The sequence below is a fragment of the Capra hircus genome, chromosome 6, assembly GCF_001704415.2.
Source record: "Capra hircus breed San Clemente chromosome 6, ASM170441v1, whole genome shotgun sequence".
NCBI classification, from domain to species: domain Eukaryota; kingdom Metazoa; phylum Chordata; class Mammalia; order Artiodactyla; family Bovidae; genus Capra; species Capra hircus.
In genome coordinates, this window is record NC_030813.1 from 114,336,944 (window position 1) to 114,360,064 (window position 23,121).

The 23,121-nt window shown below is 52.1% G+C and overlaps 1 protein-coding gene across 3 annotated transcripts in view; it reads right to left on the minus strand.

The window, feature by feature from the left end:
• Positions 1-23,121, minus strand: part of AFAP1 (actin filament associated protein 1) — a 151,154-nt gene that overhangs the window by 38,141 nt on the left and 89,892 nt on the right. For all 3 annotated transcript variants that reach the window (XM_018049777.1, XM_018049776.1, XM_018049778.1), the window contains exons 7-9: positions 13,121-13,216; positions 11,655-11,736; positions 5,212-5,361 (exon numbers count right to left, since the gene is read on the minus strand). In XM_018049777.1, coding sequence (XP_017905266.1) covers positions 5,212-5,361; positions 11,655-11,736; positions 13,121-13,216 — 328 coding nt within the window. The remainder of the gene's footprint in view (positions 1-5,211; positions 5,362-11,654; positions 11,737-13,120; positions 13,217-23,121) is intronic.

The following is a 23,121-nucleotide window of genomic DNA, read 5'->3' on the forward strand; positions in this document are numbered from 1 at the left end:
CGGCAGGCGGCCCATCTGAGGCCTCTGGAGCCAGAGGGCAGGCCCCGTGTCCCCTAGGAGTCTTCTTCCCACTCCCCCCCAACACACACAGACACACACACACACAGGCAGACAGACACACACACACAGACACACACACCCACCCCCCTACACACACAGACAGGCAGACAGATACACACACACACACACACACAGAGGCAGACAGACACACATACATAGACACACACACCCACCCCCCCACACATACACAGGCAGACAGATACACACACACACACACACACACACACCCCCACACACACAGACAGGCAGACAGATACAAACACACACACACACACACACAGGCAGACAAACACACACACATAGATACACACACCCCCCCACCCCCCCACACACACAGACAGGCAGACAGATATACACACACACACACACACACACACACTTCCCCCCACACACACAGACAGGCAGACAGATACACACACACACACAGAGGAAGACAGACACACACATCCCATACACACAGACAGGCAGACACACACACACACACACACACACACACACACACACACACGGCCAGTCTGTGATGGGATTGCTGCCACCCCCCACTCCACCACCACACACACACACAGCACACGCACACACACAGAGCACACACGTGCACACACACACGGCCAGTCTGTGACGGGATTGCTGCCAACACAGGACCCATCCACCCCGAGACAGTCAGCCCGAGCAGACACCCGCCACCAGGGGGCACCAAGGGGCAGCCAGGGCCGGGCACAGGCTGGCCTTGGTCACTTCAATGCCCTGCCAGTAAGGCAATGCCAGAATCCTTTGATTTTTCTTGCTTGTTTGTTCCCACTTATCATGTCACGGTGAGAAGTTACTGTATCTGAACAATTCACAAAGTTCCGTTTGATGTTTTGAGACTATCTTTGCTCCAAATCCTAAAGAAAGAACTCTTTAAGGCTTCTTACAAGAGCGTGGTGGCGAGCGTGTGCGCGGTTCCATGACGGACTGAGGCCGACCCGACAGGCACAGCTTTGGGCTCAGGAGGAGGGGGCAGCTGCAGGCGCCCGCGTATCCCGCTGTGTGTGGACCAGGTGGCTCCCGAGTCCCAGCTGCTGCAGAAGGGCGGGCAGGGAGGCCTGGCTGAAGGGGGCCCAGTATCCACTGCCTCCTTCTCTTGGATGGGGAAGGGTGGCGCTGCCCAGGGGATCTCTGTGCTATGGGCACACGTCTGTGGGGACTTCCACTGCTCCTCTCATCTCTGCAGGCCTCCATCTGTAACTGGCGGAGGGGAACAGGGCAGTCGAGGAGCGACAAGGGCTGCAAGCGGGAGGGCGGGAGGGGAGACCAGACGTCCAGACGCTGCCGACAGCTGACCCTGGCCCCACAGACACTGACGCCAGAACCCTCCCTCTGCCCCAAGTGCATGCCCTCCAGTGGGCGCACGGGCCCAAGAGCTCCAGATGCCCCTGACATGGTGATAGACACCAAGAATGCCTCCCGCCCCCCTCCCCCGCCACTGAATGTCGCCTGATCTTTTGTGCCTGGATTACGATAAAAAGTGAGACATATAACCTTCCTGCACATTCACCGACAACTCTGCTGCTGAAAACATCAGAGTCACCAAACATTAGAGTTGGGAGGGGCCTGAGAAATTACCAGGAAGTCCTTCCAACTTGTCCAGGTTACATTGCCTCCAGGAAGCCCTCCATCCTGGCACCTAGGGAACTTCCCTTTCATCAGTTTCTCTCTTCCTAGTGTAGACATTATCTGTGTCAGTCTTCCATCTGGCTATGTCGGCACGCTTAGGTTTTTCTCAGGCGAACAAATGAATAATAGAGACCACTTACTGAGCGTAAATTGTGAAGTAGGCAATGTGCCTAATGTTTCATAATTTTACCTTCAATTTTAAGCAAAACAAAGTAATTTTAAGTATGAGCCCATTTCACAGGAAGGGAACCTGAGGCTCAGAGAAGCTGCAATTTGCTTACGGTAATCATTCACTCTACAAGTGTTTACTGAGGTGCTGTATCCCAGGCTCTTTGCTTGACGCTGGGGATAAAAGTGGGGGCAGGGGGGTGAATTCAACCTGCATCTTCATCTAGTAACTTAGAGGGAAAAGGTGGAAAATCCAACTGAGACAAGACTGTCAGAGGCCCTCAGCTGACTCAGCACAGGATGACGCAATTAGTGTCATTAGTCCAAGGGTTCAAAACTCCCACTGGGTGGCCTGCAGGGGTCCAGAGGAGGAGAAGGTGGGCAGCTGAGAGGCTTGGGGGCTGGCCCAGACAGACAGAAACGGAGTGGAGAAGAAAGAAAGAGGCGAAATGCACATCTCCTGGGAACCACAGCTGAGCTTACACAGTGAGGACAACGCTGGGACCCTGAGCACTGGAGACGGGCAAAGGACACGGCCGTCTTTGCTCAGGGGCCCATGTGCCTGTCTTGGACCAGCTCGGCTGAGTGACTGTAGAGCAGACCTGGCTGATGCTGGCATAGTGCCCACCGACTGAGGGGGAGGGAGAGCTGGGCGGGTCGGGCAGAGCCGGTGGGGGGTGGGAGCGCGGCCAGCCAGGCTGTGTGGACCTGCAGAGAACCCTCTCCTACCCGCAGGCATTCCTCTGGTGCACCCGGAGGCCAGGGAAGAGATCTCAATTCAGCTCCCAGTTGCCTCCTCCCCGGGAGAGTCCCCTGTCCCCAGAGCGGCCCCACCCTTCCTGCTTGCAAGGAGAGCAGCTGTGGAGTCTCCAAGGGCAGGATGGGCGGGGAGCCTTCATCCAGTGGTTTCTCCTGCCTGAGGCCTTGCAGCAGTTCTAACATCATGGAACAGTCACCCTGCCCCTGGGTTTCTGTGCAGAGTCCTCTCCCGTGCAAGCCAAGAACTGGATGATCATTTTAAGACCATGTGGACAGAGGGTGTTCCCTTAGTACAGGTGACAGGTGTCCACTCAGAGACTGGTGGAAACCCACACGGAGCTACAGACCCCCACGACTCTGCCTCAATGCGACTGCGCCGTCCAGCACGCACCCCCCAGCAGCTAACAGAAGTCACGGAGGTGGCAAGCCCTGGGAGGGACAGGAGTGGGTGCAGCAGACCTGGGCTGCAAGACAGGCCCGCGGGCCAGCCCTGTCCTGCCCCCAGCTCCCTGGGTGGCTCAAGGCGACCCCCACAGCCTTCCTCAGCTCAGCGTCCTCCGGCACAGCAAGCGGCCTGGAGCTCAAGTGGCCAAGTCGCCTTCCATACCAACATTTCTCAGGAAAGAACCTCTTTCCTCCACTGGCCTAGAGCAGTTTTGAGAACAACAACAACAACAAAACACAAAGCTAAACAGTAATCCCCTTTTGTTGGAAAATTCCCGTTTCCCACCTTACCCTCGAACTCCCATCGTGGTTCCAGAGGCAACCTAAGAGGAAACCAGCCCAGCCGCCAGGGCTGTGAGCTGCTCCAGGAAGGCAGAGGGCATGGCCCTGGCATCAACAATGCTCCCTCCCCGCATCCTCCCACGAGCTCTGCCCACCAGCTTAGCTTCTGCAGGGCAGGCGTGCTCCGTGCAAAGAACGTGGGTCAGTGCACTCGCTTCTGTGACCCGACTGTCTGACAAGAGCCAAGCTCAGGACCTCTGTGTGCAAGGCGCTCCCAGACCCCTGGTCTCCTTTTGGGGGTCACAAAAGGAGTGGCTCCCCTCCCAGCTCAACCCACGAACGGCCGCCTCACAGGGGCCTTCCCAAGGTGACGCCTCCACCCGGCGAGGCCCCACCACTGCCTGCCTGCTGTCTTCCGCTCCACACGCACTCTGCACAACGGCCCAGGGGCTTCCTGCGTACCATGACTTCTCAGGACCACATCTGTGAAAGCCAGGGGCAAGCTGTGAACCCACCCTGCCCTCCCCTCGAGAGGCACCCCCACCCCAAGCCTACCTGCCCCGCACTCTACAATCGACCCCTCCTCCCGACCAACGCGGCTCTGGCTCACGCCGCCCTCTCAGCACAAGCCACGCCCTGGGATGGGATATCTGCTCAATCAAGTTATCTTTGTGTGCGGGGGGCCCAACTTGGGCACCAACGGGCAGCATCTAAGAGCTGTTTATTTTCTGGCATCCCCACATAATCTGACACCTGGACAGGAGAGGCTTGGCCAGACGGGGGAGAGAGGGGTGGAACAGGGAGCACGCACACAGGCGTCGCAGCGCTGGCACCGATGGACAGCAGCCCACGAGCCACGGCCACGGAAAAGCTCGGCCCACTCCCCGTTTCCTTAAAGAGCGAGTACCCATCCTTCAGCCTCTGAAGACTTTCCGCTTAGAAGAGTCGCCTAACTTGGGAGCGTGGTTGCCTAGGAAACAGCGAGCACGGACAGTCCCACTTCTGCAGGGAGGTGGTCCCCGACACCGCCCCGTCTAGGCCACGTCCCTGCCAGACTCTCCCGTGGCTGACCTGGTTTCCCCTTGGGTTTGTGACCACAAGTCAGTCGTCACACACTCGTCTCTGTGACTCCTTGCTTCAGGCCAACCCTCTGCCACTAAACCGGACGTGGTTTTCTCTGCAGATTCCTCTCCCGTGCCCTGGCCCAGCCAAGCAGGGGCAGTAGGGGAGTCTCGGCCAGCACCACCACCTCCCTGGTGCTTCCCCGGCCTCGACAACAAGGGCTGCCTAGAGACCTCTTACTGGACCAAGACGGGTGAGGGGAGAGGGGGTCAGCCAGCCCGACTGAGTCTGAGGCGCAGAGCGCCCCTTGAAAGCTGAGTTGCAGGGCTTCAGGCTAAGTGGGGAGCCTCTGGGGATTGTGTAAACGTTGTTACACACCTGACACGCCTCTGCTGGCCAACCGGACACATACATATTTCCCTCTAAAGTCGCTTAAAAGGAATTTGGGAGAGCCTCATGGGATCAAACAGAGACTCTGTTTTTCATCTTGAGAGAACCTCAGAGATATCTCAAACCCTTGCAAAGGCCTCATTAATAAGCGGTAAAAAAAAAAAATTTTAAAAAACAATAGCAGTAAAAGTATAATCCGTTCCCCCAGCTGCTGCTGCTGCTGCTGCTAAGTCGCGTCAGTCGTGTCCGACTCTGTGCAGCCGCCAGCTTAACCGATCACGAGCCCAACCAATGAGACTCAGACAAACGCAATGCAGAGGCCGCCCGCAGAGGGCCTCCGTGCTCAGGGAAGGGGCGGATCTGGCAACTCAGGCCCCGCCCCCGTCTCACCGCACGTCGGCACGTCTTCCTCTGCCGAGGAGGTCTGCTCATCCGTCGACGGCTTTTTCTTTCCCAAACCGATGATCTTGGTGATTTTTTTCCCAGTGACTTTAGACACGGTTCCCTTGGCCTCTGATTTGGAACTTTTTTTCCTCTTGACTGTGAAGAAAAAAGATGATGACAAAAAGGCATGTTTCAATGGTAGACTTTAATGGGAAAAAAACCCCATCAAAATAAAGCATGCGTCGTGGCCAACTTTCTTTCCCTGAATTTTCACTCATCAAGTACCTGCTTTGTGTCTGTGATTCTAGAGTCTAGGAAACACAGCACAAACAGGAGCTCCCAGGAAGCCTGTGTTCTAGAGGGGGCTGAACACGCACATACGAGCTCACACACACGTGCACACACCCTCACGCACCCCTGGGGGAGGCTTCACGACGGCAAGGCCTCTGTAGACCTGAGGCGGGGTTGCAGGGCAGAGAGACCGAGGGGTCAGGAAGCACAGGCGCTGAACACACGGCAGCGTCTGTGCAGAAACCCTGTGCAGAGCCGTCCGGGCGGGAAGAGCATCAGCTCTCGCAGAGCCTGTGGCGCCAGAAGGGACAGAAGGCAGGCTGGACGCCCACATCCTGGGCCGCACGGGCCGCAGTCTGGCAGGTGGCGGGGGCGGTCCTCAGGGAGCCTCGGCCAGGCCCTCACCGACCTGTCGGGCTCGCATCCCAGCCCCAGCCCCGTGGGCTCTGTCTGGCCGGCAGAGCTCAGCTGTGTGCATAAAGCTCATGACTGTTTTGCACAAAGATCACTTCTGGCTTCCCCTGGAAAACTGGAAGGTCTAGCCACTCTGAACCCAAGAGTGACGGCGGGTGGGGGCAGGGCCCGAGACCCAGTGGCCATGCGTGAGGACCAACGTGCCTGGCTGACCACGGCCCCGGGCCCCCCGGCAGACTGAGCGCTGGCCGCCAGCTGCTCTCCTGTGCCTGACCCGAGCCGGCCATCTGCTCTCTCCAGCCCCTGCGGGCTTGGTCCACAACCTCCGACAGAGTCACAGGGTGGGGACCAGGTGCAGACCGGGGTGGACACAGAGGATCCTCCAGGACCGATAGCACCTCTGGGAAGTGAGCCGTCACCGGGGGCTATTCCATGTCTGATCCTGGAGCCAAGGGCCTCGCAGGACACCGAGCCTCCAGGCGGCTCAGGTACAGCCTTGCTTGGTGTGGATAAGCTGGGAGGGCCCCAGAGGCCCCCAGGGCATCAAGGCCAGACGCCATCACTGACTCCCGAGACCCCTCCCAACAGCCCCTTCCCAGGCCTCTCCAGGAGGACCCCTCATCCCGCCATTTGCAACCCAGAGGGTGGCACAGACCCTTTGCAAAGGCAACAAAAGTCAAGAATTCCTTCAGTGGCCCTCTGCCCAGAGACGGAGCACACAGTTACACAGGATCAGCAGAGAAAGAGGACGCGGAGGTGAGCTTATAAACCGTCAGCCTGATTGCTACATCCGCCCTCCTCAAGCGGAGGCACTCACTACCTCCTTCCCCAACGCTGGCCGCTCAGTGGGGCAGAGGGGCCCCCCGTCCACAGGTTCCACTCTGCCACCCACCCCACGTGCGGAACGGCCAGGCCCAGCCTCCTCTGGGCTCCGTGCCCCTTTTCCCCGCTCCCCGCCCCGACTCAGGGAGGTCCCTGAGGTCAGTCCCTGTGCTTGAACCCTGACTTCCTCTCCAAGAAGAAAGGACAGTGAACAGCGTCTGAGGGCAGGAGCCACGGTGCAGCTGAGCAAGAAGCCACACTACAGGGCAAACGGCACGGCGGACGATGCCTGCATCTCCCCACGTCTCACACAGGGGTGAGCCCTGACCTCCGTGCAGCTGTATTTGGAGACGAGCCCCTCAGGAAGCACTGACGGTTGGGTGAGGTCTAAGGGTGGGGCCCTGGTCCAACAGGATTGGCGTCCTCATGGGATGGGAGGCAAGGCCACTTCAGGACCCAGTGAGGGGATGGCCGTCTGCAAGCCAGCAAGGGGGCCACGACTGGCAGCCAGCACTGACAGCACCTGGACCCTGGGCTTCTGGCCTCCGGGACGGTGAGAAACGCGTCTCTGTCGTTTCAGCCGCACGGCCTGTGGCATCTCGTTACGGCGGGCAGCCTGAACTAAGAGAAGCAATTCTGTGCCGTCTCACACGGACCAGGTCATGTTAGCAACACAGAACACGGGGTGGCCACTCTGACCCCTCCTTACGCTCTCCCACTGCACACAACCCCCTGTAAAATAAAGTACCAGGAACCTGCTTCCATCCCTGATCTGAAGGCACAGCCCCTCCCCAGCTGCCATCAGACATGGAATCCCTGGTTGGAATGCCAGAACCACTGATTTCAGTTCTAGCAAACCCAAAGTGAAAAGCAGTGGTGGGTGACCCTTCTTCGTGGTTTCTCAAGAGCGTCGAGACAATCTTTCACCAGAGTCCCACTCAAGCTAAGCTTTGATAAGGTCCTCTCAGCGAGGGCACCCTGTGCTCTGAAGGCGCCTCCTGCAAAGCTCAGGAGCGTGAATCAGTCATTCCCTGCTAGGTGATGCCTGAGAAAGCTGAGTCATCAGACTGACTTCCATTCTGATGAGGATTTGCTACTGTTGGGAAAGCTCTTGCTGGACTCGACTACAAAGAAAAGGCGTTAGCAAGGACCTTTAATTCTCTGAAAGCCCATGGATTGATTTTTTGTTTTTGTTTTTGCAAAAGCAGAAGGGAGGCCATCCTTGGAAGAAAGAGCCAAAGCTGTAGGAATGAAAAATACGTTGACTGAACAAGACTCTGCGGATGGTACTCACACAGGAAGTGCAGCTCTGAGGAAAGACCCAGCAACGCAGAACTCTGCACGCACTGACCTCATGGAGGAGACACAGAGTCCAGACAGCGTCACTGTGAAGCTGGGGAAGGGCGCAGGGAGGGGGCGGTGAGCACTGTCAGCATTTTGAAGCCACGAACGTCATAAACCCGGGCAGTTCTCGGTTACCCTACACCAGTGAGAGTCTAGGTGTTCTGACGTCTAGTCAGGTGGGAGGAGTGGGGACATGGGCAATACCATCAGACTATTCACTTGCTTTGCCGCTAATGCCACCTGGGGGCTCCCCAGGTGGCGGTCGTGGTGAAGAACCCACCTCCCAGTGCGGGAGACTTAAGAGACGTGGGTTCGATCCCTGGGTTGGGAAGATCCCCTAAGGAGGGCATGGCAATCCACTCCAGTATTCCTGCCTGGAGAATTCCATGGACAGAAAGAAGAGCCTGGTGGGCTACAGTCCATGGGGTCGCAGAGAGTTGGACATGACTGAAGCGACTTAGCACTTGCTGAGTCCACCAACAGACTCATTAGCCCGTGATTAAATGGTAAACGCATGCAGGGCTAGTTAGGGACAACTGTTGCTTCCACACAGATCAGCCCCAGGGACTCAATTCTCTTTTCGTACGTTAGCTGGAGTATCAGTAGCAACTCTACTAATTTACCCAAAATCACACCATACTGGTTCATTATATGCCGGGGCCTGACACCTGGAAAGAAGAAGCCAGAGTTTAGAGTCAATCCCTGTGGCTCTGGTCACAGAGTCTGGCTCGTGTCCGTGTTCAGCTGAGAGTCTAACATTCTGGGGAAGCTGCAGGAGTTCGGGATTTCCTCCACGCAGCCTGCAGAGAAATCTGTCTGGGCTGAGACATGGCTGGGATCAAAGGGGCTTTATTGGAATTTCTCAACAAATTGGCCAAGAGTGTGCGGCAAGGATAAAAGCTCCGGGAGCAGGTCAGGATGTACTTAAGCCATTAGCTTCCTTCAGTGGCTATCCACTGGGGGTCTGACTATATGCAAAGTTTCCTGCCAGGCAGAAGTGTCTGAACCAAGGTCACCATGACGGAGCAGAGAAGGCTGGTCCTGTTAAAAGGAAACAAGACCGTCAGATGCAGACACAGGCACTGACCTGTATGTCCAGACATACAATACCATTCTGCAGAACCTAATTTCAGGCAGGGACCCTAGGGGAGGAAATGGCAAACAAGGAAAGAGACCAGCCACAGCAGTACCCACTGAGCCTTGGCGTCTGAACAGGAACCCTGAGATTGTACATTGTCCCATTTCAGGGCAGAACTTAAAGATAGCTTTCCTGGCTCTGATGACACATAATGTGCCCTGTGAAGCCAGAGATGATACCTTCCACTGAACAACTTCCGACGCAAAGAACTAAAATTACACACAGAAACAACAGACTTTGAGAACCTCGTGGGCCGAGGCCGAGGTCATGACCCTTCGGGGTAGACCATGCCATCGAAACAGCCCAGACGATCTGGGCTCCAGGATTCTCACTGGTGTAGACTGCTCCTCCGTTTACGGCGACTTCCTTTCTGAGCCAGGAGACGTCTGTGCACCAGTCCCCTGCTCCAGCGACAGAGCGCGGAGAGCCGGGCAGGCAGAATCGCTCACGGGGAGCGGAGACCAGGCTGGCCGTGCACAGGGAAAACATTCCCCCCACCCACAAACCCAGCTCTTCCTCTCAGTTCACACAGTGCGAAGGAACCCAGAAGTCAGCCCATAGACTGGGGTAAGACATGTGCAAAAGACGTCCGAGGGAGGACTTGCATTCAGAACAGATAAAGAAGTCTCAGAAGTCAGTATGAACCAAAAATCCAATAAGAATACAGATAAAGGTTTTAATAGATGTTTCCCGAAAGATGATAACTCTTCAGAGTCCCTTGGACAGCAAGGAGACCAAACCAGTCACTCCTAAAGGAAATCAACCCTGAATATTCACTGGAAGGACTGATGTGGGAGTGAAGCGCTAGTACTGTGGTTACTGATGTGAAGAGCTGACTTATAGGAAAAGACCCCAATGCTGGGAAAGACTGAGGGCAGGAGGAGAAGGGGGTTGGATGATATCACTGACTCAATGGACATAAGTTTGAGCAAGCTCTAGGAGATAGTGACGGACAGGGAAGCCTGGCGTGCTGCAGTCCACGGGGTCGCAAAGAGCTGGACACAACTGAGCGACTGAACAACTAAAGACAATACACAGTTGGCAAAAAAATGTTTAAAACTGTTCAACATTGTTGGTCACAGGAAAATGCATTCTAAAGGCACAATTGCACGGCACTTATTAAAATGGCCAAAGTAAAAAGAACAAAACAAAGATGACAATGGAAGGCTGGTGAGGAGGCATGAGCGCCGGCAGCTGCAGAGCCCCTCCCCGAGGTATCAGCCCAAAGAATGAAGACGCTACATGCTCACACGAAAGCCTGCTATGGACGTCTGCAACAGCCTCACTCATACACCGCTCAAACCCGGAAACAACCCAGCTATTCTCCAGTCGGGAAGTGGATACCTAACTGGTCCGTCCACACTGGAATCCTCTCAGCCTAGAAAAAGAACGGACAACTGACTCAGCACGTGGATCCGCCCCAATCACAATACATGGAGCGAGAAGCCAGACCTGGAAGGCTGCACCCTGTGTGATTCCGCTTCGAGGACAGCAAACAGGTCAGTGGTTGCCAGGGAACATCTTGGGGGTGACAGCGGTGTTCTACGTCTTGACTGAGATGCAGGTTACATGTATGTGTCTGTCATATGCCAAAAAGGCTGAATATGACAATGTGTGACTTACACCTTTATAAAGTTGACTTTAGGGAAAAAATAAAAATCAGTATTTGCACCCCCATGCCCACAGTGGCATTACTGACAATAGCCAAAAAGTGGAGGCCACCCAAATGTCCATCGGTGAATGAACAGAGAAGGAAACGTGGTCCACCCACACAAGGGAATTCTATCCAACCTTAACAAGGGAGTCCTGCGCCTGCCGCAATGGGGATGAGCCCTGAAGACGCCATGCCACGCGAAGTTAGCCAGCCACAGAAGGACAAACACTAGACTACTCCACTTACATGAGGTTCCTCGCCCCCCGAACCACATCTCCCAGCGAGATGCTGGCACCCCACCCCTGATGCAAACCTGTCCCGGTGATAAATCAGGTGAGGAAGTAGCCTGCTGTGAGTAAAACACAAGGACCAGGGAGTTCCCTGGCTGCCCAGTGGTTAGAACGTGGGAGCCTTCACTGCCAGGGGCCAATCTTGGTTCAGATCGGAACTAAGAGCCCATAAGCCAAGAGGCACAGCGCCCACCCCCCCAACCCCATACACACACACACAAAAATACAATAAATTCACGCAGGGAACATACCCAGACAAAAAAGAGAAGGCCTAGACCAAGGCTTGGCGGCACTAAAATGAAGACCCGGAGAAACAGTGCTAACCTCTGGATTCCGGTCTGTGTAGCATGGGACGGCGATACCTGCATCACTAGACTACTGAGGGCGTTGCCTACATGATCAGGGCTTACAGACCTGGTCGCCATGCTTCTGCTTTGGAGTTGGTTTTTTTTTTTTTTTTTTTGGTTTATATATTTTTGGCATGAACAGAACTCACCTTGTTCTTTTCCATTACACATAGCAATTCCATTTTCGGCAACACCCTCACCATCTGAACTTGGTCTCTCTGAAGACAGTTTCTGTGAGGATAAAAAGATTAAGTTACCTTACCACGGCCACACTGACCAAGTGATGTATCATAGATCAGCCATATGTTATCTCAAAAATGAAAGAAAATGTGGGCCACGTTCCAATAACCTGGAGGTGGTTAGGGCTCAGCTAGAACAGACTATCTGGTTGGTTTGCCACAAAAGCTTTAAAAACATTAAAAGAACAAAGGAAAAGCTCACTGAGCTTACAGTAACACGTGCTCGATCACTTTTTCTGGCAAATAATTTTGAAAAAATATTGGGAGTACATAAACTATTTCCCTCACCAAGCCACATCACCCTAACCTGGCTCCATAATCATCTGAGCCAGCTGCTCACAATGAGTCTCTCATTTGCATGTAGAATTTTATTTTATATTTAAATTATATTTTATAATACATATAAAATATGTGTATGTATACATACACACACAGACTCTTCTGTTTCTCTAGAGAGCCCTGGCTACAAGAGTAGACGGAAAGGAACTGTCCACGGGGCAGGGGTCAACAGGGAGGGCTCAGGACGCTCCTGGGAGACAGGCCACCAACAGAACACCACGGGGCGGGAAGCGGGGCTCGCCGCGGAAACGGGATCTTTGCACAAACGGGCAAACTGTGGCCATCAGGTGACCACAGTACTAGTACTTCGCTCCCGCATCAGTCCTTCCAATGAATATTCAGGGTTGATTTCCTTTAGGAGTGACTGGTTTGGTCTCCTTGCTGTCCAAGGGACCCTGAAGGGTCATCATCCTTAGGGAAACATCTATTAAAACCTTTATCTGTATTCTTATTGGATTTTTGGTTCATACTGACTTCTGAGACTTCTTTATCTGTTCTGAATGCAAGTCCTCTCGCAGAGGTCTTTTGCACATGTCTTACCCAGTCTGTGGGTTGACTTCTGGTTTCCTTCGCACTGTGTGGGCTGAGAGGAAGAGCTGGGATTGTGGGTGGTGGGGATGTTGTCAGAACACCATCGGGGAAAGACAGCAGGCGTGGCAGGCTGCAACCTGTCTGTGGGGAATAAGCCTCTGGGAAGGGACACTCGGGAAGCACAAGCCGTATTCCAGAAGAACACAGAGCTGCCTGCTGATCGCACGCTGCTGTTACAGCCGGTGGCCTTGAACACCTTAAACCCTGTGACACCTTCACACCCCTTTCCTGCATCTACAGCTGGAGAGGACGAAGACCACATGGTCAGTGGAGCAGCTGACCCGATCTTCCTACCAGGCAAGCAGAGGCGCAGCAGGGGTGCCTCGTTTTTTTGTTTGTTTATTTTCCAACTAGAAATGCTGAAATTCTCAGAGGTGCTGTTAAAACTTCCAGGAAGGCCTAAATCAGCTGCAAGGTTAATTCCTGGAAAGAAGCAGGCCCCTTACCTTCTCCAGCTCCACCTTGTGCACCGGGGAGCTCGCCGGGGGAGGGCACTCCGGCTCGGCGGGCCCGCTGCAGCCACTGCAGATCTCCCTGACCACCTGTGGCAAGTGCAGAACGGCAGAGATGCTTACACGAGGGCCGAAGGGGAGGCAAGAGGCACGGCAGGAAAGCCCGAGGCTCAGAGCCATCTGGAGTTAAGCCTCGGAGGCCAGGCATTCGTTTGTTCATTCTCTCACTCATTCATTCTGTCCATGGAGATTCTCCAGGCAAGAATACTGGAGGGGGCTGCCATTTCCTTCCCTCCCCCCGTGGATGGAACCCAGGTCTCCTGCATTGGCAGGCAGATTCTTTATTGGCTGAGTCACCAGGGAAGGAAGCCCCACGCATTCACTCGCCATTTGCCAAATGTCTAGACAATCCTGAAAACAACAGAGGTTCTGGGATACAGAAGGGAATGATGTACGTGAGAGTCCTGCCCTCAAGGGGCTTCCACTCCAGTAAAAGTTAGATATCACGGCAAACTATGAGTATTGCCCAAGAAATGAAGGTGATGTAAGACAGTCGCCAACGCTACAAAGAATAGAAAAGGGTCTTTAACAGGAAGGGGCGGCTGATTCAGATCAAGGGAGGCCTTCCTGGGATGACATGTGAGATGCAAGCTGAGCTAAAAGGCCAGAGGATGTGGCCATGGGAAGAACCAGTAGAAAAGGCTCTAGGCAGTGGGAACGAGGTACAAAGGGTAGATGTGAAGAGTTTATGGGAAACCCAGAGTGCTGTGTGGCGAGGTGGGCCAGGAGAGGCCAGCGGGACCCTGGGAGCCATTGCTGAGGCTGGTGCTCTCGGCTCTAGAGGGGGTACGTCTGGGGTGGGGCGGGGAGAGACAAAGTAGGGCAGAGCTTCGGGGAAGATACACGGTCAGTACACAGGATGGAGCCAAAGGAGGGGAGTGGCAACAAGAGTCCAGCTGCAGTGGACACGGAAGCCAGAAGCCAAGCAGGAAAGCACACTTCCCAGGAGCAGGGAGCAGGAGGGAGGGAGGGAGAAAGCTGAGTGGGAAAGGATGCCTGGAGGAGGAGTGTCTGTGTGAGAGGCAGAGAGACTGGGGGGTGGGCATGGCTGGAGGGGATCCCTGGGGAGGGGCTCTGCAGAGCCAGGAGGGGGCTGGGGTCTGGAGAAGCAGGGAAGATAAGCACTAAGAGTCTGAGAAGGCGCCTGCAGACCCATCTGCGAGGCAAACACATCAGGAGTGGCCGAGTCGCACGCTCTCTGACCTCAGGGTCCTTACTAGCAAAGGAAGGCGTGTCAACATGACCTGTCTTGTATTTGCAGTTGAATTAAGAGAGCATGTGACCCTGTGTGCAAAATGCCTCAGCCAGCACCTGCGTGTGTACCAATACAAGGAAGACACGGTGGCTGCGGTCACCGATGCCGCCATCACTGCCAGCACCCGTACTGTTGACGCTGAGAGCTCCGGAAGTGCTCCCAGCTCAAACCCTCAGGTGTGAGGACCACCGTGTGGTACCTACTGCCAACCACAGCCACCCTGCAGCCACCCCCATCCCTTCCGTCCTCCCTGAGTTCCTACAAGGTGCTCTGATCACCAAGGACAGCAAGAAACAAGACAGACAAGCTCCTGGCCTGGTGCAACTCACACTCCTGTGAATGAGGAGCTAGCAGGCACAGCTTTCAAAATGTCTACTAGTCTTTTTGGAACCAAGATGCAACCTGAGTTCAACCCAAGTGCCTTCTGAGCAAAAAAAGAAAAAAGAAAAACAGCAATGCCAGACTCCCAGCTATCTGTATAGGAACTCTGCAACAGGATCCCAGCAGACACACTCAGATCCCCTCGACTTGCTCTGGGGTTGGGACTGGAGCCAGGAGCTGAGGGGAGGCTGGGACGGTGTCTCCAGCCATCCCGCCGCTCAGCTGCTTTATGAAAAAGCAACGGGGGTGAAATCCACACTGGAGACTAAAACAGGCAAAAAAGAAAGAGAAGAAACCCAGAGAGCTCGCTGCCATTGTTTCCCTGCTGAGTCTCACGTGTGAAAACCAGCAAAGGGGCACCAAGCAGGTGACTTGCCCCTCCTGAACGTCTCCGGCGGGAAGGTTCCCTCAGTTTGGCTGTTTCGTGCTAATTTCGCTGCTGTCTTTGCAATGAGTCTTTAGTCCCCCACTTCCTTGTGCTTATCACGCCTTCAGCTGACAAGGAACAAGCTCTCTTGATCTAAGGATGAGACTTTTTCTTTCCTTTGGAGAAAGACAACCTGTCTTGTCCTTATGGTTGGATTAAGAGAAAATGGGACCCTGGGTGCTCAGCCAGCACCTGCACGTGTATTCATACACACTGAAGATGTGACTGTGGTCACCAATGCCGACATCACTGCAGCAACGGAAAACTCCTGGGCTCCTGTCCAACAGGAGCTAGGGCTGAATCCCAGCCCACCCCCCAACCCCAGTGGGCTCCAGATGCAGGGCAGAGCCTCCCTGTGAGCCTCACCCCCCACCTAGAATGTGAGCAAAGCGACGGCCAGCACAGCAGCTCAGCGACACAGCTGCCGTGCGCTCTTCCTCCATCCGAGTGGTACAGACGTGAACGCGTGTCCACTTGTACACACACCCTGAGGGTCTTGAGGGACTCAGTTCACACTAAAAGGCTAAACTCCACAAAGCATAACCTGTAGAAATCTATCTCTGGCAAAAGCTTCTATGCAGAACACGACTGTCTCTTTTTTCTTCCTTTTTTTTCCAAAGGTAGAGGATCGACACAGCTCCAGTTAGACCTCAGGGGTCTCCCAGGGAGGTGTGCTCCCCTCTTGGCTGAACAGGACTCACCCTTCCAGGGCAGCCTGGTTCCCACATGACCAGGAAGCCTGTTCAGACCCTCCTGCGTGAGACACGGTGCAACTGTGCCTCCACAGGCACGGGCGGCCCCGCGCTGCGCTCAGGGCCGGGCATCCTGGGACGCAGTGCAGCTGTGTTTCCACGGGCACGGGCGGGCACGGGCGGCCCCACCCTGTGCTCAGGGCCTGGTCAAAAGCATCCTGAACCCGCTGGTCTGCTTCCTCTATTAAAGCTGGGCTCATTTTCAAAGAAGGGGCTCCGCCTCGCTCAGGCTGGTTTTCCCAATGCCTAGCGTGTAACAGCAACTAAAAAAAGAGTTTGATGAGAGGAAAAATAAGAGAAGGGAATGAAGAGATAAACGACTTGAAATTCTCTATGAGGAAAAAAAAAAAAAGGTGTGAATGAAAAACAGAAGGCAAGAGACTAGACCATCGCAGGAGGCAAGCAGAGCCTCGTGACAGTTCTCCCGGTCCTCCACGCGGAGTCCTGAGATCCTCAGGGAGCTGGGAAGTCTTTAAAACAAGAGAGAGAGAGCGTGTGCATCAACTAGAAGCCACGCCTGCATTAGCAACACCGCAGCCTCGCTGCCTCCCTACCACTCTCTCCTGGTCCCTGGACCATCCCCTCCACTCACCCCTGTCCCTGTTACCAGGCCCTGTTTCTCCATCAGATGGAGGTGTGAGGAGCTGATGGGTCTCTGGGCCCCTGCAGCCCGGGGCGGTTACTGAGCAGCCTCTGCTGATGAAGCCAGGATCTGCGCACTCACAACATCGCGCGCAGACCAGCTGCACCTCTTCTGCCTTCAGTTCCCCCTTCCTGAACCTACACTGTCCCCGCGGAGGGAGCAGATGGAGGCGGCTCCCGGCACACCTGGGGCTGGTGGGGGTTACCCGTGGCCACTCAGCATCGCCAAAGGATTTAACAATAGGAATTATCCGTGACTACCCTCCCAGGCACAGAGGAAGACGCTGTGGAAAAGATCCACGGGCAGAAGCCGGTCGTTCTTTCCACAGGTTTCATCAAACGGTCGGATTCTTTCAGGTTATACTTTCATGGAACTTTCTGCTCTGGTGGCTATGTACTGCCAGGCTGCCCCTGCAGAGTTAATTCAGAAGTTCTAAATAAAGGGTTTATTGACCTATTTTTTTTAATAGTTGCAAAGGAGGTTTTTATATTAATATACTTTTTTTGGAAAGAGCCACATCTACAGAGAAGTTCAATAAGTATTTAAGGGAACTGGATCCAAGTTCAGGATCATAAATCCTTCAAAAAAAGAAAAACAAATTGTTATATGTTCTGTGGTATTTTTTGTTTGCTTTTAACTTGAACCCTCATCTTCAGAAACACAATCTCTGCACATTTTTGTAGGAAACCTGACCACCCCATTTCTGGGAATATTGGCTCTTGTCTTCTGACTGACCTCTATGAGATGGCTCATGTTTGCAACATCTGCAGACACACACACACACACATCTGCACACGCACACACACACACCTGCACGTGCACACACACAGTTAACTTTGGCAAGAGTTGTTGGTAATGGAAGCTGCAGACCGAAAGGAGAGAAACACATTCGGCAGCTGCCCTTGAAGAAGTTTCTGTCAAGTCATGTCCTGGCCAAACACAGGCCCCAGGCGTCTCATACCTGACAGAGGGGTGTGTGTGATGTGCTGAAGAGACATTTCACTGCTGCACTGAAGCCATGTTTCAAAATACTGAAGGCCTGGGGTGAAAGGCTTAGGACAAGATGGGAGAACAGGAGTTTATATTAATAAGGGAACTTGGCATTTGTTTTATGAAGTAATTCAAGTTAGAGAGTTCTTAGAGCTTTTCACGCAAGGAATCCTAAGAGGTGATGCCAATAAATCATATATTTTAACTGTTTATTATAATTCTAAGGGGGCATTTATATACCTTTTCCATGTCTGCTTTTTGATCATTCTGATCAGTATTACTTCCACTTGACAGATAAATGGGAAAATTGCGTGACCGAAAATATCCTAATGAGTTAAAGGCATTCTTGGAATACACTCCAGATTTCCAGGCTTTCCTTTCACTCTTCTGTCACTCTAACAGGCTGTCATCAAGATTAATATGCCTCGTTCCTTGCATGACAGTTCTTTAAGGAAAAAACACCTGCTTCGAGCACGAAGACGTGGCCTTGACAAGGCGACATTAAAAACTAGGATGACAGTGCTGGCCTTTTACACATAAAAACACGATTTCAAAGTTTTTAATCATTTAGAAAAACAGAGAACCGTGCTGGAACCCACATGACAGCTGATTTCAAGGCTCTCTCTAAAGATGCAGCAAGCAAGACACTGTGGCCTGACCTGGGGAGCCGGGACACGGGGCCAGTGAAGGGCTCGCACGCGGCACGACCAGTGCGTTTCCCGTCGCGGAAACTGGTGTTTCAGCGGTTCTAAGACAACTGACCATACATACGTAAGAAAATGGATCTCGACTCCCACATCTCATCCTGTTCCTGAGAACCAAAACAGATGAATCAGAGGCCTACACGGACAGAGCCAGAAAACTTCTGGAAGGAAATACAGGCTCTATCGTGATGATTTGGGATATGCTAAAATTTGGGGGGCAGGATGCAAAATGCACTGACTATACCAGTAAAAAAAGGATTTAGCCGGTGGCTCAGTGGTAAAGAATCCACCTGCCAATGCAGGAGACACAAGAGATGCGGGTTCAATTCCTGGGTGGGGAAGGTCCCCTGGAGAGGGAAATGGCAACCCACTCCAGTATTCTTGCCTGGGAAATCCCATGGACAGAGGAGTCTGGCACGTTACTGTTGGACAAAGAGTCGGACATGACTTCGCAGATAAACAACAAACATCAATAGAAGTAAAAGACTTCATATGGTGGATTTCAGATTTCACAAGTTCTGCTCATCAAAAAGGTACCATTAGGGAAGATTATTAATCTACAGATTAATCAGAGAGTAATTCTTTAAGCAAGAAACACTGAAAGAGGAACATTTCAGGTTTTAACTCCCAGTAAATATAGCCATTTAAATTATATATGTAACAAACAACACAGCCTCAAAAATATTAAGCAAAAACTGAAGGAAATAATAAAGACAAATAGATAAATTCATAATCAAAGTGGTAGATATTCCCACGTCTCTCCCTTGGAGTAACGCATAAAATAAAGATTAGTAAAGACGTAAAAGGTCTTCACGTGACAATTCATGACTGTGCTCGAACAGCCATCTGTAGAAGAGGACACCCAGCAAACGCACAACACACACCCCTTACGAGTAGACACAGAACGCACATCGGAAACTTGACCACATGCCGAGCAGTAAGTCAAGTCTACAAAACGTCTACTTTGTGAAACGACCTAAAGTTCTGTGACTAGAGTGGAATTAGACTAGAAATTTAAAACAATCAGGTAAATTTTTTTTTAAAAAATCACTAAACACTTGGAAACGCGGCAATATATTCCCAAATAAACCATTACTAAAAAGGGGACTCACAACAGAAAGTAGAAAATATTTTAAATTAAATGATTAAAAAAAAATCAAAATAGAGGTTTTAGCTAAAATTGTGCTTAGAGGGAAATGCATAGCTTTAAATATATATATATATATATATATATGTAAAAGCGTAACAATTAATTATCTAAGTATACTATTCAAGAAACTGGGATAATTGTAGAAAATCAAGCCAAAACAAAGTGAAAGAAGAGAACTTAATAAAATAGAAAGCAACAGTACCACAGAGAAACATCAACAGTGGAAAAATTGGGGGGTTTTCTGAAAGAACTAATAAAATGGATAAACTTCTGGCAAGACTGAGGAATGAGAGCGCAGCACAGGGGCTCCTGAGCTCTGCTGCCACGAAACAGGCACACAGGCCATCACTCTCACTTTGACAAAGCAGTGCGGGTAATGTTTTCTAGAAAAACCTGTAGCATTTTTTTAACTCATTAAAGCACTGAGGATACAAAGAAGCCTCAGTGAGGTAAGTTCTCAAAAGTGAAGAGTCCTTCTTAAGAAGGAAGTGACCCCAGCTGCCTCCCAAGTGGCGGAACAGCAGGAGGAGGGGACCCGCCACAGAGAGGTGGAGGAGGAACCAGAAAATTTCTAGCAGCCACATGACTGAGTGAAGTGAAAGTTGCTTCATTGTGTCTGACTCTGTGATCTCATGGCCTATACAGCCCATGGGATTCTCCAGGCCAGAGCACTGGAGTGGGTTGCCATGCCTTCCTCCAGGGGATCTTCCCAACCCAGGGATCGAACCCAGGTCTCCTGCACTGCAGGCGGATTCTTTACCAGCTGAGCCACCAGGGAAGACCAAGTAGCCACATGAAGGCTGGCATAACCATTTAAAAGTCAAGGAGACGCAGTGGCAGAACGAGTCTATACCCGCCTGCCACTTCTTCCCCTTGCTTCTGTCCTGAGTGTGTAGGAACAGCCAGGAAGGCTAGAGCTAAAGAAGCTGAGCTCGGGGATGACTCCGGAGACACACGGGACTTTGGCCAAGTGCAAAGCAGCTGCTTCACGGCAGCAGTGAAGACGATCCCCTCCTCCAGAGGGACCTGGGCTTTCCCAGAGTACCAGGCAGCCAGCCTGCAAAAGCTAGAGACACACCAGGACAGAAAGATTTCTCCCAAGGCATGGAGGCCAGAGGCACAACTGCAGAACAGATAGGAGACCCCAGCAAACCAAAGAGCCAGCCTTCATCAAGCCAAAAAGGAGAGCAAGGTGCCGTGTGTTTGTAGCACACAGAGAGCTCCAGACTCCCACGACAGCTCAGAACCTGAGGCACCCTGATGGAAAATTCCAGATCCAGCCCTGAAAACATGCGACAACATGCAAAGTGAGGCAAAGTGAAGCTGCAGCCCCCCGAGTCCAGATCCACCTCCACTGCAGGGGAGACCGAGGCAGCCCACCTACGAGCAGCAAACAGAAGGGACACTCCCCTTTCTGGAGGAAACAGGCTTCACTTCTGTCTCTACTGTTCTTTCACACAAAGCACATGTAGACTCAAGAGATACATTCAATACGAGTAGTCCTAGGGATGAATCAAACATTAAAATTACTAGAGACTTTAGAATAACCATGATAGGAAGTCAGAAGAGATCATGAAACAGATATACAACACGTGTGAAGAGACAGGGCATTTCAGAAGAGAGATAAAAACTATTTCTTTTTAACAAAAGAGAAATGCTAGAAATGAAACATGGGCCGTTACATAACTCATTAGATGGGCTTAAAGGCACACTAGACACAGAGGAGGGAAGGACCAGGAAACTTGAGGAGGGGTAAAGCTAAATATCCACCCCAACTGAAATGCATGGGAGAAAGAAGAGAAGAGAACAGAGTATCCAAAAACCCCTGGGCTACTCCAAGTGACCTAACACATACAAGAAGAGGGGAGAAAAAAATGAGGCAGGAAAATACGTGAAGAGATATGGCCCCAAATGGTGCAACACTGCTGAAAGACCTCTACCCACAGAACAACAACAAAGCTCAAACCCTGAGAAAGATCAAAACCTATAGAGCTACACCTGCACACATCATCGTCAACTGATAAAAAGCAAAGATTAAACAAATCTCAAAAGAAGACACAGAAAAAAATGACACATCACACTCAAAGGTGCAACTGATACAAGCGGTGGCTGACTTCCCACAAAGAGTTAACGTGAAATAAAGACATTTCCCATCAAAGCTGAAAGGAGCCATTTCAGGAAGGTCTGCTCTATTAGGAACAACTGTGTTTTAGTAACGTCTTTAGAGTGAGAGCGATGCCGGAGGCCCTACTTCAAAAAGAAACGAAGGCAAGGGAGATCCTGGGTGAACACAGACTTTTCTTTTTTTCATTTTTTTTAAATGCTACATTTTTCAACTTATTTTACTTTTCATTTCTTTACGTCTCTATCGATGTGAACAGCTGACTCATTGGAAAAGATGCTGATGCTGGGAAAGACTGAAGGCAAAAGGAGAAGAGGGCAGCGGAGGATGAGATGGTTGGATAGCGTCACCGATTCCATGGACACGAACTTGGGCAAAGTCCAGGAGACTGTGAGGGACAGGGAGGCATGGCGTGCTGCAGCCCCTGGGGTCACAAGGAGTTGGACACGACATAGAGACTGGACAACAACAAATTAATTTCTTACAATATTGCTTCTGTTGCTTGTTTTGGATTTTTAACTGAAAGGCATATGGGATCTTAGCTTCCTGACCAGGGATTGAACCCACACCCACTGCATTGGAAGGTAAAGTCTTATCCACTGGACCACCAGGAAGTCCTGAAAGACCTTCATTAAAGGACAAACCGGATGGTGTTCTCTGAGCTGATGTATACAGTAAACTATGCTGTGATTCCCTTGAGAGCTCCAGCAAAACCACAATGCTCTCAGCACATTAAACCACGGTGAGAACTCTTCCCAACTGTGTTCCTCCAAAGCAGGAGAGATCAGGAGATGCTGTAAGAACAGGACAACGCTGCCCAGATGGGAGTGGGGGAAAAGAGCAAGAAAAGGGTGGATGAGACTGATACCAAATTTATACCAAAGTCAGCACTAGAACTCTCACAGATTCTCCTCCGAAGAGGTCAGTGGTGTCTACAGTGCAGACAACTCCCTTTGAACATTCTCTTCGGGGACTTCCCTGTGGTCCGGTGGCTAAGACTTCATGCTCCCCACACAGGGGGCCTGGGGTTCCATCCTGGGTCAGGGAACTAGACCCCACATGCCACAGTTCAGAGTTCATATGCCACAACTAAAAAAAGATCTTGCACGCTGCAACCAAGACCCAGAGTAGGCAAGTTTTTAAAACCTTATCTTTGGTGTAAACTATTTAGGGTTGTTTGGGATGTTTCTTAGTTTATTTTGCAATAGGGGATGTGGCAGAAGATTGGCACGCGGTGTCCCGTCTGAGGGTACACAGGAGGATAGTGCTTCCCGGCCTCCCTGCAGGTCTGGACAAAGGAGGGGGAGGAAGGGAGGTGGATGCTTGCCACTCTGGCCCCCGAAAACATCCTCTGTTATCCTGACTTCCAAACTGATGTCAGCAGGAGCTTGTGAATTGATTACCACCACCACCAACAGCAGCTCACATGTACATACGTGCTCATACAGGCGAGGTGCTCTTCTAAATGCTTTAGGTCTTAAGCTGGTGGCTCAGACAGTAAAGAATCTGCC